Source organism: Lutra lutra, chromosome 12 (assembly GCF_902655055.1).
Source record: "Lutra lutra chromosome 12, mLutLut1.2, whole genome shotgun sequence".
Classification (NCBI taxonomy): domain Eukaryota; kingdom Metazoa; phylum Chordata; class Mammalia; order Carnivora; family Mustelidae; genus Lutra; species Lutra lutra.
The window spans coordinates 72,355,612-72,369,750 of record NC_062289.1 but is presented as its reverse complement, the minus strand read 5'-3'; the positions used below and the strand labels follow the sequence as shown (position 1 = coordinate 72,369,750).

At 55.1% G+C, this 14,139-nt stretch overlaps 1 protein-coding gene across 2 annotated transcripts; it reads right to left on the bottom strand.

Annotated features, from left to right (window-relative positions):
- Nucleotides 1-2,866: 2,866 nt before the first annotated feature.
- OSM (oncostatin M) lies at nucleotides 2,867-10,059 on the bottom strand. Of its 2 annotated transcripts, XM_047697863.1 has the most exons (4): nucleotides 8,361-10,059; nucleotides 6,687-7,236; nucleotides 4,939-5,072; nucleotides 2,867-4,376 (listed from the first exon to the last, which is right to left on the bottom strand). In XM_047697863.1, the coding sequence occupies exons 2-4, from the start codon at nucleotides 6,718-6,720 to the stop codon at nucleotides 3,831-3,833; spliced, it is 714 nt and encodes a 237-aa protein (XP_047553819.1). In that variant the 5' UTR covers nucleotides 6,721-7,236; nucleotides 8,361-10,059; the 3' UTR covers nucleotides 2,867-3,830. The 2 variants fall into 2 exon arrangements, with proteins under 2 accessions (XP_047553819.1, XP_047553820.1); XM_047697864.1 differs by lacking the exons at nucleotides 6,687-7,236; nucleotides 8,361-10,059 and adding an exon at nucleotides 5,224-5,777.
- Between the last annotated feature and the right edge of the window lie 4,080 nt (nucleotides 10,060-14,139).

Below are 14,139 nucleotides of genomic sequence, written 5' to 3'. Positions count from 1 at the left end.
GTCTCACTTGGAGTGATCAGAGAAAGCTTATTCTAATTCTAGATGCCGACTCCAGAAATGATGCCCTCCCTGCAGCCACCTGAGCCTCTCTGGATGGGGGAATCGAAGAGGAGGAGGCATTTGAACTCAGGGTAGGAGGGTAGCAGAAGGGGTGGGAAAACGCTGGCTTTGGCGGGGGCGGCTGTCGGGATGCCTGGATGGTGCGGACAGAGACGAGCTGGCAAAGCTGGCTGAGCATGAGAGCGGGGGCCTGGGGTTTGCAATTGGTACTGCAGCCAAAGGACAGATGGGAGTCCCCAAAGGCTTCTGAGCAGAAGAGAAGGTAGCAGTGAGATTTTTGACCCGTGTCCACGGAGCCAGGACCTGGCTGGCTGTCGGGAGAGAATCAGGCATGTGCCTGAGACAGGCTGTGGAAGAAACCCTGGGACATTGTGATCAATGGGGAGAGGAGAGGCTAAGAGAGGAGGTGAGGACAGAGGTTCTGGAACTTCTGTGGGGGCAAATAGAAGGCAGAAATCAGGTGTGGGGTGGGAGTGACCTTGGCCTTGAGGTATCCACAGGGCTCCCAGCTCACAGTTCCTAGCAATTGGGCCTGTAGACTTGGGAGAGCACCAGGCTGGAGACAGCAGTTTGGGGGCACCTGCAGCTGTGGTCTCAGCAGGGGACAGCATGGAGGGAACAAGTCCTCGGAGGTGGGACCCCTGAGACTCCCTCCCCAGATTCTGGAGCTCCCTCATCTGCTTCCTACGGGGTAGGTGCTGGTGCAACTCAAATCCAGACACCTCTCCTGGGGCTTATCCACAGAGTAGAGGGCTGGCAAGGGGCCCAGGCAGGGGGGCGGGGGCAGCCACCCTGGGCTTCCCAGCTCTTCCTCCACAGACCAACCTCTGCTCATTCCGTGGGCAACAGCACGACCTGCTGCAGCCTCAACTCCCCTTCCGCTCCGAGAACCTGAGCGAATTTGGCTCAATGTCTGCTGCCTCCCACCCACAGCTTCCCAGCAGCTCAGCCTCAGGAAAGGCCCCCACCCCCATGCTGGGGCAGGACGTGCTGCTCAGCTTTCTGACTCCCTCCAGGGCCCCACCTGCCCTGCTCTTCACTGAGCTCCTCCTGGGTGCAGGCACCGAGCCGGGTGCTATGTTGGAGCAGAGGGAAGCAGACACCATACCCATCCTTGGCAGGTTTCAGGCCAGCAGGGGAGGCAGAGGGTAAAACACCACAGTGGGGGAGGCTTGTCAATAAGACAGTTTTCAGAGAACAAATAAACCAAGTTGCTGGACCCAGACCATGGGTGATAGGGAAGAACACCCAAGGAGGTGCTGATCAGAATGACAGGGAACACTGTTCCAGACAGAGGGAACAGCATAGGCAGAGGTCTCTTGGTAGGAGGGAGCCTTGGGCATATTGGGAGCCAAAAGGTGGCCTGTGTGGCAGGAGCCTTGAAAGCAAGGGACAGCCCAGTGGGGGACAGTGGGAAGCTCTCACCAGGTACTTGGTCAATCACCTGGAACACTGGGCACTACCCTGGAAGCCTGCCGATTGCAAGTCCAGGCGTGGAGTTCTGCACGGGAGTTCCCTCTGTGATCTTGAGTAAGACACTTCCCTTCTCTGGGCCATTTTGATAAATCAGCCATGCCCGCCACTTACTTTATGCTGATCCTTGAATGCTTGGAGCCTTTGCTCTAGCTGTTCCCACCACCTGCAAGCCCCGCCCCTTCTCCAGTGTGTCATTCTGGGTTTCAGAGTAGATGGAGAGGCTTCACCTCCTCCAGATGCCACACTGACCACCCCTATTGCCTGGGTCTCTCACTCGGTTCTATCACCCTGTGTTGGTTTTTGCTGAACTCACGCTGCAATGTCCTGTTGGTTCTACGTGTCTGTTGCCTGTCGGCCCCCCAGCCTGAGAGCTCTGTGCCCTCAGGGACTCAGTGACATTGTTGGCCTAGTTACAGAGGCTGGAGTGTAACAGAAGTTGCTCCCGCCCTGCATCTAAAGGACCTGAATTCAACATACGCTTGCCCTCCCTGTAGTCTCCCTAAGTCTCAGTCTTCTCATCTGCAAAGTGGATCGTATCTATTGTAGAGAGACCTGCATGAGGCTTTCCTCCACCCCTGATGTTAAGTCCTGTTCCATCTTGGCCCCCAGTCCCAGGAGGTGGGGTGCCCAGGGATGGATCCAAGTCAAGTTCATCCACTTCTATTAGCTCTTCCTTTGTAGCTGCTGCCTTAGCTTTCATCGGCATGTACACAATGTCCTATTGTGCAGAATTTTAGGGTTTGCATTTAATCCTCAAGGGTCCACTTTCTTTCACAGATGTTTATACTGTATCCCTATTTACTAAGTGGGAAGGGGGCTCCTTTATATAGTGCTTCAGTATTAAGTCAATACTTGTTCTGTTTCGGGGAATGTTCTTTTCACGCATTAAGAAATTTCAAGATTAAAGAAAAGGCGGGGCTCTGAGCATCAGGAGGGAGCCCAGTTTTCTGGTGGCCTGGTGGAATTCCTACCCCTTGGGGCCCCTCAAGAAGGAGGTTCAAGGACAGAGCAGGTCACAGGCCGTGTCTAAGGCAGGATCTGTTAGTATCTTGTCTATTTCATGGAAACCACATCAGCACATGGACTCCCAGCCAGACACACACAGGGGCCCTCAGCTCCAGCCTTCCTCCTTTCCCTCTTGCTCCGAAACCTCGATATCCCTAGCTCCTAGCATCTCAGGGGAGTCATGTCCAGACGGGCTAAATGCTCTGTCTGTGTTTGAGACACCTCACAGTCAGAGCCCCTGTCTCTCCAAAAGGCCAGGCTCCCCCAAATCCTTTCCCACCAGACAACAGAGAGACACAAGGGCTTTAGAAAAAGGCAAGTTTTTTAAATATATGTTGGCACAATATTAACATTAAATACACATCATAAATAAGCCTTATAAATAGTAAACAGATAAAAACTGATAAAAATCGATAAATTAGTCATATCCCTCCAAAGAATTGGGCCAGCACCTTCTGGGCGTCCCTCCAGAACCAGTTTCAGCATGAGAAATTTTAATGATGCACCACCAGGGGGCGCAGCCAGCAGCCGGTACCCAAGACCAGGCCCTCCAGGCAGTAGGTCTATAGAGAACTCCAGGCCCTGCCCATTTGCAAGGCATTGGATATTTGCTCTGTGTCATTGAATCAAGCGGAGAGGGCTTTACACCAACCGCTTGAATCACAAAAAATAAAACTGAGGTCCAGAGAGGTAAAGTGGCCTGCCTGAGGCCACACAGTGAGTTGGGGTTGAGCTGGGAACTGAGCCCTGTTCTTGGACACCCCCTCCCCCAGATCAGTGCTCCTTCTAAGACACTCTGCATCTGTCACAGCTGCCTAAAGTGAGGTCACCCAGATGTCCAGGTGTCTGGCCTGAGAATGGCAATGAGCCTTCGGAGGCCAGCTCAGACCCTAACCTTCCCCTCAGAACCATGCTGCCATGGAAAGGAGGAAGTCTGGGGGCAACGGCTCTGTAAGTCATGAGAGGGAAGGGCCAGCAGGCCTCGGGGAGCAGAGCGGCGGGGGGGCAGTCAGTCTGGCCATGAGTCAGCCTGTGTCATCAGACCCCTGAATCAATGGAAAGTTGGCCCCGCGTGGCCTGACCCAGCCACCCCACCAAGACTGACGAATTCAGGGCTGGGGGCTCAATAGCCTGACCCTACCCTCCCATCCCAGAGCCTGGCTCCCAACCCTTAAAGTGCACTTCTGGGAGGTGGGGAACAGAGGGGAGCAGGTTTGGAGGCCCTGGGGGGAGATGCCATCCTAGGGAGTACATACGGATCCTTTCTCTGCCGGGGGTGTCCCCTAAGACTACCGGGGCAGCTGAACCCTGGGCAGGAGTCTCTTGTTCCTGGAGAGTGGCACTCTGCAGGCCCCCTTCCGCAGGCCCCGGCGGGGGCTGTGTCTCCGGCTCCGACTCGGGCTCTCCGCCCACTCTCGAAACACCTGCCCCACGGAGTGCATGAAGCGGTGATAGCCGTGCAGGAACCTGCAGCCTTCGAGCCTGCGCTGGAAGGTGTCTGGGGTGGGGGTGGGCGACGGAGATGTCCCTGGGCCTATCGGAGCGGGCTCAGTCGTCTCTGATGAGCCTGGAAGCAGCTGGGCCAGGCAGTGGATATTGTTCTTGAACCCGCGAATGTTCTGCTTTGCCCTATTCAGTGTCTCCAGGTCCTGGGCTTTGGGGATGTCTCGCTGCAAGGCCTTCAGTCTGTGCAGAACGTGGTCCAGCATGGTGTCGAGAGCCCGCAGGAATTCCTGCCTGCTGAGCCGCTGCAGGGCCTCTTTGCTGGGGAAGGTCCCTGGACGCTCCCGGCAGTGCTCCTTCAGTCCATCCTTGTCTAGGCCTTGGCTTTGGATCTGGAGGGAAAAGAGAATCAGGATGTGAGTGCTCAAGCCCCCAACACACACACACACACACACACACACACACACACACACACACACACAGGTCTGCCTTGGTCTGCTCTGGTCTGCCTTGAAATGCTGGACCTCATGCACCCCATCCCATCCAATCCTCCCATTGTACAGATCAAGAAACTGAGGCCAGAGAGGGGTGAGGACTCCCCAGTGTCTGCAAGCAGGGACAGAAGGATGCTGGGGCTGGGGGCTGGTTGGGGTGACTGTGATGCAGGGAGCGTAACCATAGGCTTCAGGAGGACAGGACTCTGTTTGGGTCCCTGCTGCTACCCCTGAGGAATGGGACAAGCTGGGAAAGATCTCTCCTCTCCTTGGTGTTTCAGAATAGGCCCAGAGAGGTCCAGGGGGCCCTGGAATAACACAGGGACTTGGTTTCCCCACCAGCCCCATCTGGAGTGGGGGTTGCTTGAATGGGAGTTGGGCCTCATCCTCTCCAGGCTCACTCATGCCCCAGGCCTGCTGTCCTCTGAGACTCAGATGCCACCAGGGGCCAGGCGCTCACATAGGGGTTCAGGAGCATGCTGGTTCGCTGCATGATGTCCGCCTGCTTCTGGAGCTGCCTGAGCAGCTCTTGGTCCTTGTCCAGACAGCTGCCCATGACCGGCGTGCTCAAGAACAGGAGTCCGAGGACCAGACCTGGGGCAGAGAAGGGGGGAAGATGTCACCTGATTTGGGGAAGGAGGTCAGTGGCTTTCAGAGGGGAGGACACCCCCAGGGCCTCAGAGGGCATAGCCCATCGGCTCAGGCTTCGTGCCATCGAGGGTGGGGCTGGGCACTGTGTACGCACCTGCTGGGGCCACCGCCACCTCCCTGGCAAGTCACAGCCCAGCATCCCTAACAATGGTTCTGCTTCACCAAGCAGGCCCTTGAGAGGAGTTCCCGCGCCTGCCAATCTTGCCAGCCTCGGGATCTGACACAGGGCAGCCCAAGCGAGGCTGCTCTCTGCAAGACCTCTGGGCCAAGATTCTGGGCTCCCCTGCCACAGATCCTGGCCCTCTGCACAGGCGGGCTCAGCCTGGGAGCAGCCCGGTGCCTAGAGCTCTGTCTGTATAAGCAGAAGAGGCTGCCTTTCCCACCGAAGGTTCTGTCTGCAAAGAATGTGTGGGATCATCTAGACCATAGCCCCATTCTACTGACAGGAAAATCAAGGCACTGAGGGAGAAGGGCTTGCCCAGTTCACACAAGGCCAGGACTGTCCTCCACCTCGTGCACCTTCCTCTTCTCTTCATTAGTGGCCACTTCCATCAGGCCCACCAGGGATGCTGTCAGCCAGACTCTTGGGGGTGGTTGAGCATAGTTACTGCTGGCGACCTCCCCACACCCACCCAACCCCCACCCCCAGGCACCGGCAGCCATGTGGTCGGAAGGGGCCTGTGGCGCAATGGCCCGGAAGGCAGTGACACCATGTTCCGTTCCTAAGAACCGTTCAGCCCCTTGGGGAAGACGCTGCCGGGGACGGCTGGGGGGCTGGCCACCCAGGCACCAAGACCATAGGGCGCTCCTTGCTACCTCCCCAGGTATCTGCAGCCGGGCTTGGGCCGGGGGCGGGGAGGGGATCCATGTGAGTGCTGCGTGCACGTGGGACTAGGGTGTCTTCATGGGTGTGTGTCCAGGTCTGCATGAGGCGAGAGGAACAAACTGGCCACACACAAGCGTTGTGCCCAGTCCACCCTGGGGCACCGGACTGCGTGTGGAGGCTCCCAGGTCGGTGAGATTGAGGGCTCTGAATGACATTATGTGGCTCTGTGTGCGTGTCACCCTGTGGGTGTGGCTAGGCGTGCTGTGTGATTGTGTGGGCTCCAGGGTCCCTGTGCCTAGCGGACTGTGTCTCTCCATCCCAGACCCTGTGGATCAGGGCAACAAGGAAGCCTCACTGCCCCTCCAGACATCACACTGCTTTTCTGTTCAGCGTCTGCAGATTCCTCCTCACCCAGCATGTCACTCACCTCCCTCCTGCTTCCCTGGCTTCTCCCTCAATCTATCCCCTTCCCTTATTCTTTTGCTCCCACAGTCACCTCTATATCACCTCCCCTTAAAAGTCTTCCAGGGATTCTCCTTCTTTACTCTGTGAAGATGCTCTGTTCTCAGTGGACCACTTTCTTTGCCTGACCTCCTGGCTCTCTCCCCTTCTCAGCATCCTTCTGGCGCCCGGCCTTCCCAGCTCCCGATGGACAGAAGGTGCCCCTGCACCACGCTGGCACCCAGGGGCACAGCAAGCAGGGTGCTGGTGGAGAGGAAGGAAGTACTTACTGGGCAGCGTCCTCCACATAAGCTGTGCCCGCATGCTGGGTGCCCGAGCTCTGGCCGGCGCCTGCTGGGGGTGACACCTCCTGGCTGGGAGCCTTGCGGGCTGGCAGCCACTTTATGCCCGCCAGGGCGATTGGCCAACACCTCGTGAGGTGGGTGGGGAGGGGGGGAGGGCAGGCCTTCTGGGAACATAACCCCAAAAACCAAAGTTTCCACGGGCGGCCAATGGGCGCTGTGTGCGGTGGCATGCCTCCTCCTCCTCCTGTTTTCTTCGAATTGATTCTTCGAGATCAGGCTCTCTCCCAAAGATGATGCAAACTGCAGCCTCAGCCTTCCTGGGGTGAACAGGGGGCAAGGGGGTCCATGCTATCTGTAGGGAGCTGTGCCCAGGAAAGAGGGGAGAGTGTGACAACTGGGTCTTTGGAGGGCTGCAGGTCAGGCTTGGCCCAGGGGCCAACAGCCTCACAAGTCACTGTGGTTTGGCGCTGAGGGTAGCGAGACATCTTCCTTCTTGAGTGCCCTTCCCGCCCTCTTGCTGGGACTGTTGGGACATCTGTGAACAGAAACCACCACGCTCTGGGCACAGAGCCAGACTCAGGCTGGCAGACCCGAGATTGTGGTTCTGGCCCCAGGACCACCGGGGCTCCCAGCCATCTCCTCTTTCCCATCATGCAACCCCCTCACAACTAGCCTTCCTTATCCCAGACCCCTTGCCTGCAGCCAGGACCTTTCTTTACAGACGGGGTATTCTGGGGGGAAATGAGACATAGGAAATTAGGGTTCAAGCCTGCCAACATGCTGTGTGACCAGAGGCAAGTCACTTAATGTCTCTGGGCCTCAGCAGCCCCACCTGTAAAATGAGGATTCGAAAAGCATTTCCTGGGCCAGGCTCATAGCCCTGCCGCTATCATGGACATAAAAGGCAAAAGTCCTTTGAAGGAAAAAAGAAAGATGAAAGTCTAATTCCAAGTACTCGCTGCTGAGGGCTAGTGTGGGGGGCGGAGGAGATGGGGAAGCTATGAGCTCAGAGGGGAAGCCAGGGTGGGGGAGTCACCATGGTGATGATTGGGGACCAGGTTTCACTTTCTCTGAAAGATAGTGATTTTTGGTTAGTCTTCCGCTTCTCACAGACCTCAGTGGATGTCAGAGTCAAGGCACTGTGGAGACCATGCCTTTCTAGTCAACCTGTTACTGTGTTAGGGTAAACTGAGGCCTGGCCTAGGGCAGACAAGGAGGCTGAGAGGCAGCCCCAGCATATCTCCCTGGCTTGGAAGAGGGTCTTTGGCCTGCACCCTCAGGAGCTCAGTGGGGAGGAGGGCCTCAGGAGCCCGGAGAACCAGGGTAGGACCCCCGGAAGCTGCCAGCTAGGGAAAGCACTGGGCCTGTGGAGCCTGGACAGGGAGAGCTGAGGTGGCAGGAGAGAGGGTGGCCATCCTGACCACCAGGGCTGCTCCCACCTGCTCTATCCTCTGCAGACATGTTCACCATTACTCATTTATTTGTTCGACGAACTTTTATTTGGCCCTTCTCTGAGCCAGCCCCTCCCAAGCGCTGAGGATCCCTTAGTGGGCAAAACCAGACTCTTCCCCCTCACCCAGGAGGAGGAGGCTTCCACCCAGCCCAGGAGGCTATTCCTCACCTCCCGCCCACTCCCTGGCACCCCAACATGGCGCTCACCACACCTACCATCGCCACCCCCAAGGACCAGTTCTGGATTCTCCTCCTGAGAACGTGGCTTCTGCTCAATTCCTCATCTCTGTGCCCACCCCCGCAAGACCGTTTCCTGGGGCCCATGCCAAGCTGGGATCCTTCTTCATTTCGCATCCCTCATCTCATCCGGCAACAGCCCTGGAAGGGAGAGAGCACCAGGGCAGGGATGCCTCGGATCTCTTGAACAAGGAAACTGAGACACTCAGGGCCTGGCTCCAGGCTGGAGAGCCACAGCTGGCTGGAGTGCTTCTCGGCCGTCTCAGCTACCGAGGACGGCCCTTCGCACTCGGGGTGGGGGGAAGGCACAGGCCTTTGCTTTCCTTTTTCTGCATCACCCTGGGTGGGAGCAGTTAAGAGGACGTGGTGTTCACAAGGGGGCTCTCAAGTCTGAAAGACCACGCTCTGAGCAGCAAAGCGAGGTGCGGTGTACAGGCCCCAGGGGCAACGGCCACCGACAGCAAGGAGGAGTTAGCTATTGGTCTGCTCGGGCTGCCCTGACAACATAGCACAGACGGGAGGACTGAAACAACAGAAATGGTTGTTGGTGCCATCCCAGAGCTAGGAGTCTGAGACTGAGCGATCAGTAGGGTCGGTTATCCTGCAGCCTCTCTCTTGGCTCCTAGACGGCCACCTTCTTGCTGTCTCCTCATGTGGTTGACCCCTAGTCTGTGTGTCTGTCCTAATCTCCTCTTCTTAGAAAGACAGCAGCCATAATGGATGGGCCACGCCCACCCCCATGGCCTCCTTGTGCCTTACCTCTCTGAGGACCCTATCTCCAAATACAGCCACATTCTGAGGTACTATGGGAGTCGGTCTTTAACACAAGAATTTAAGGGATAAAACCCTGCCCAGGACAGCTTGCAAGAGGAGGGCATGGTTGGAGGGCTGCGGGGAGTGCGGACGATGGGGGAGTGCCTGGAGCTTGGTGGGAGGGGACAGTGATGTGCAGGAGGACAGGCAGTGGCCCCAAGGTGAGGAGACCCGGCTGGCCAACCGAGCAAAGCATGAGGGGAAGATGCGTCAGCATTTCTGGTGAGGTCAGCGCCCAGTGACGTCCCTCTCCCCAGCAGGAAGGGCTTGCAACACGGCCCAGCCAGTATAAATAGGCTCCCCGACCACAGGCCCGGGCTGTCCCCTCTTCCCGGGCCACGTCAGCTGGGTCCTCGTGATTTGGAGGGGGAAAGAGGACTGGCTTGTTTCCTCAGAACTGCTGTTCCCCTGTCTTTCCGGCCCACCCTCTGCCTGTGAGGCTCTACTGCTCTAAGTGCAAAGACAGACCTGGGCTGGACTGGGTGGGTCAGAATTGGAGGCCCCTCATCTGGGAAGAGAGACAGTGACCTGTGACCTGCTAGGGTGGGAGCTAGACACCAACCCAGTTACCAGTTACCAGTCTCCATCTGCTTATGAGCTTATGAGCCCAGTCACGTCCCCTTTCCAAGCCTCAGTTTCCACTGTGGACAGCAGGGGCACAATGTAACAGTCAAGAGGCAGACAACCCAAATTTAAAATGGGCCAAGGCGGGGCAGCTGAGTGGCTTGGTGAGTCGGGCATCGGCTCTTGGTTTTGGCTCAGGCTGGGATCGCAGCGTGGTGAGCTCGAGCTCCGCGCTCATCAGGAAGTCCGCTGGAGGTTCTCTCCCTCTCCCTCTGGCCAGGCGTGCTCTCTCTCTCAAATAAATAAATAAATCTTTAAAAAAAATAAAGCAGGGGCACCTGGGTGGTGCAGTCGGTTAAGGCTCCAATTCTTGGTTTTGGCTCAGGTCATGATCTCAGGGTCCTGAGACCGAACTCCGTGCTCAACCCAGAGTTTGCTTATGTTTCCCCCTCCCTCTCCCTCTGCCCCTCCCCCCTCCCCGCTCTCTCTCTCTCTCTCTCTCAGGTGTGCGCGCTCTCTCTCTCTCAAAAATAAATAAATAAATCTCTAGAAACATAATGAAAATAAAAATAAAACAAAATGGGCAAAGGAGAAACAAATAGCTATTTCTTCAAAACAGGCAAATGCCCAATAAACCCATAAAAAGCTGCTCAACATCGTTAGCCATCAGGAAAATGCAAAATGAATGGGTCTGAGGAAAATGCAAAATGAAAACCACAGTGAGATACCTCTTCATACCCCCTGGGGTGCCTGTCATCAAAGACAGACAGTAACAAGTGCTGGCGATGACAGGGAAGAATCAGAACCCTAGGATACGGCTCCTGGGAATTCAAGATGGCACAACCGCTTTGAAGACCAGCAGGCCTTCCAACACTCAAACATAGAGATGCCCCATGCGTGAGAGTTCCACGCCCCCGTATGCACCCAAGAGAATTGAAAACACGTGTTCACACAGGAACTTGCACACAAATATTTATAGCAGCCTTTATTCACAATAACCAAGAAATGGAAGCAACCCAAGTGCCCATCAACAGAAAATGGATTTTAAAAATTGTGGTCTAACCATACAACAGCATCTTACTGAGCCACAGAAAGGAATGAGGTCCCGATTCGTGATAGACTGTGGATGAACCTCAAAGGCAGGACGCCAAGTGAAAGAGACCAGTCACAAAAGGCCACACGTTGTACGATTCCATTTGAATGAAATGTCCAGAAGAGGTAAATTCATAGAGACAGAAAGCAGAGGAGTGGCTGCTGGGCCCGGAGGGGTCTGAGGACAAGGAGTGATCGCTAATGGGCATGGGGTTTCTTTGGGGGTGATGGAAGTGGTTTTGAGTTAAATTGTGGTGATGGTGGCACTGTCGTCTGAAGAGACAAAAACCCAGTGAATTACCCACTTAAAGTGAGAAATTTGGTAATAAATATTTTGTATCTTTATTTTTTAAAATGCAGTGGCGAATACTACTTCAAGAGAACGGGGAGCGTAACTCGGTGAATAACACGTGCCAATGCCCGGCCCATCGCTAGTCCTCCAGAAATACCCGCCAGCCAGCCAGTCACCCGGACAGACAAAGGCGCGCATCTACTTATGTCATAGGCTGGCTTTGAGGACTATTGGGAAAGAAAATATTACATAAACCCTGGGGTGAGCAAGGATCTACCAGCGCCCTCCCCACGAGGCCAGTGAGGTCATCCTGAGCTGAAGGATTCTTCGGTTGAGAACTGGCCGAGTTCTTCTGGGACCTGGTGTGTCCATAGTGTGGGAAGCCATGTCCCCCATGTGCCCAGTGGCTCCCCCAAATTGGGTAAGTGAGCGCCCTGCCAGAGGCCTGAATACCTATTGAGGGAAGTGCAGCAGAGAAGGAACTATCTTCTGTTCAGGAGTCTCTTACTGTTTGCGGTGAAGGGGTTGGGGGGATGTGTCCCCCTCTGAGGGGAGATGACCAGGAGATTAGAGCGCTGCCCCTCTACCCTCTCTCCGATTGGCCTAGAACAACTTCTCCCTCACCACCTCTCTGAGACCAAGGTCCTCTCTGTCAGATGAGGGGACAGGAGAGATGAACACAGAGGGCCTAGAACCCTATGGAGCCCCATGGGGTCCCTTAGTGGCTCTAAGCACTGAGATGTCACTGTAAGTAAAAGCAACCTTAACCATTAAACAAGGACCGGCAAGTCCAATGGAGTCCTGACTTTTCTCATGATGACAACATACAACGCCTATTTTGAAACTTCACATTCCTGCCAAATATGTCCAGGTGTCCCAGGCATGTGCTGTTTGCCCAGCGGTAATAATCAGAGATGACTCTGTGTGCTGAGACCAGTTCTGAGCATCTACTATAGGCTGGCTCTGTGACCCCTCCCAGCCATCCTCACAGAGATCGTTTGTCTCCACCCTATAGATGCGGTAACTGAGGCCCGAGAGACGGGGCAGTTGGTGGGAGGTCACAACAGCTAGGAGGGAGCAAAGGCAAGTTGGAGTGTGGGCAGCTGTCCTCGGCCCACGTGCTTGGCCAGCATGCCATTCGTACTGTGGCTTGCCCAGAGCTCATGCAGCCCCATGGTACAACAAGCTTGAAAACATATGGCTTTCTGGGGCGCCTGGGTGGCTCAGTGGGTTAAAGCCTCTGCCTTCGGCTCAGGTCATGATCCCAGGGTCCTGGGATCGAGCCCCATGTCGGGCTCTCTGCTCAGCGGGGAGCCTGCTTCCCTTCCTCTCTCTCTGCCTGCCTCTCTGCCTGCTTGTGATCTCTGTCTGTCAAATGAATAGATAAAATCTTAAAACAAACAAACAAACAAACATATGGCTTTTGCAGTGGGAAGATGGAGATCCACTTGGTCAAGGGCCAGCCGGGCCGTGACTGGGGGAGAGGGTTGGTATTTCTACAGGTGTGGAAAGAAAATGCCAGTTAACTGGCAGAAATGGAGGAAAGAGAGGCTACAAGTTCCATGTGGAGGGAACGTCATGAGCTGCCCACCAAGCAAGATTGCCTCGGTCTAGTTCATTCATTTGTTTTTAAGATTTTGTTTATTTGAGAGAGAGTGAGAGAGATCACAGAGGGAGAGGGAGAAGCAGATTCGCTGCTGAGCAAGGAGCCTGATGTGGGGCTCAATCCCAGGACCCTGGGATCATGACCTGAGCTGAAGGCAGACGCTTAACGACTGAGCCACCCAGGTGTCCCAGTCTAGTTTAGAGAGGAGCAGGTGTGGCTGAAGTCTAACGGAGAGGGAAGGAGGAAATGGGGCCACCCACAAAATGGCTTTACTGCCATTACAGCCCCTCTGGGGGGCTTGTAGAACACAGCCTGGTGCCACCCTCTTGCTTAAAACACTCCCCTGGCTTCACATTGACGTTTCAGTAAGGCCAAGGCCATTACCACAGCCACCAGGCCCTGCCCACCTCCCCAGCCTCACCCATACCTCTCTAAGCCATCACCTTCTCTCACCTTCCTCAGTCTCTCAGGGAAGCAGAGCTCTCACCCCATGGCCTTTGCATATGCTGTTCCCACTGCCTGAATCTCCTCCTACTGAATGAACTGTCACCCAGGCCAAGCTTCACCTCTCCAGGGAAGCCCTCCTGGAACTTTTCTCACCCCAGGCTGGTCCCTACCCACACCCCTCAAATTCCATGGCTCCTCATGGCCTCTCCAGAGCACAGCATAGGCCATATAATTTAGTAGGTGCTCAATAAATCCTTAGTGACTGGATGAACGCCCGGCCATACAGATGTGGGCATCTGTAGAAGCCCCAGGAAAGGTCAGCCATGGCTTCCAGGCTGCAGGACCCAGATGTGTGCCTCTCACATCCAGTGCACTTGCAGCCAGGCCTCCGGAAGTGCAGGTCCACCTCGCTGCTGGGCAGGAACAGGTTCTCTTGGAGCCTTTCTCGTGCCTTCTCCTGGTCACCTTTCCTCAAGGAAATCAGAATTATATCACTCATAATACACCAAAGCACATGATCTCTCTCTCTCTCTCTCTCTTTTTTTTTAGGAAGCCTTGATTTTTAAAGACGCTGACTTTTTCCTTTATGGTATTTTTTTAAAGTGAATTCAAAATATATTCCTTCACCCACTTCAGATTTCAATACTTCCCTGGAAAACAAGCTGAAAAAGAAAAACATAAGGCATTTCTCCTACTTCCTTTAAAGAATTCACTTCAGAATGAATTCCATAAGCAGCACCTGACAGCCTCATAGAAAGGGACCAGTCTACACTGGAGGGGATAATCCTGCCTTTTGCCAAGACAGATGAAGGATGGTGGCTTTTTAGGCCCTTCTTCAACCTGTATTTAAGTAATTCATCATATGTGTCAGGCACCAGGCTAGGCATGGGGTGTAGATCAGCAAGACTAGGCTCCCAGGTAAGTGAATTTGTTGT

Bases quoted from the DNA above. Each gene is read 5' to 3' on its own strand.
- OSM (XM_047697863.1), bottom strand. From the start codon at position 6,720: ATGCGGGCACAGCTTATGTGGAGGACGCTGCCCA. The intron at 5,073-6,686 runs GTAAGTACTTCC...TCTCTGCCCCAG, and splicing joins TATGTGGAGGACGCTGCCCA to GTCTGGTCCTCGGACTCCTG. The intron at 4,377-4,938 runs GTGAGCGCCTGG...TTTTCCCTCCAG, and splicing joins GCATGCTCCTGAACCCCTAT to ATCCAAAGCCAAGGCCTAGA.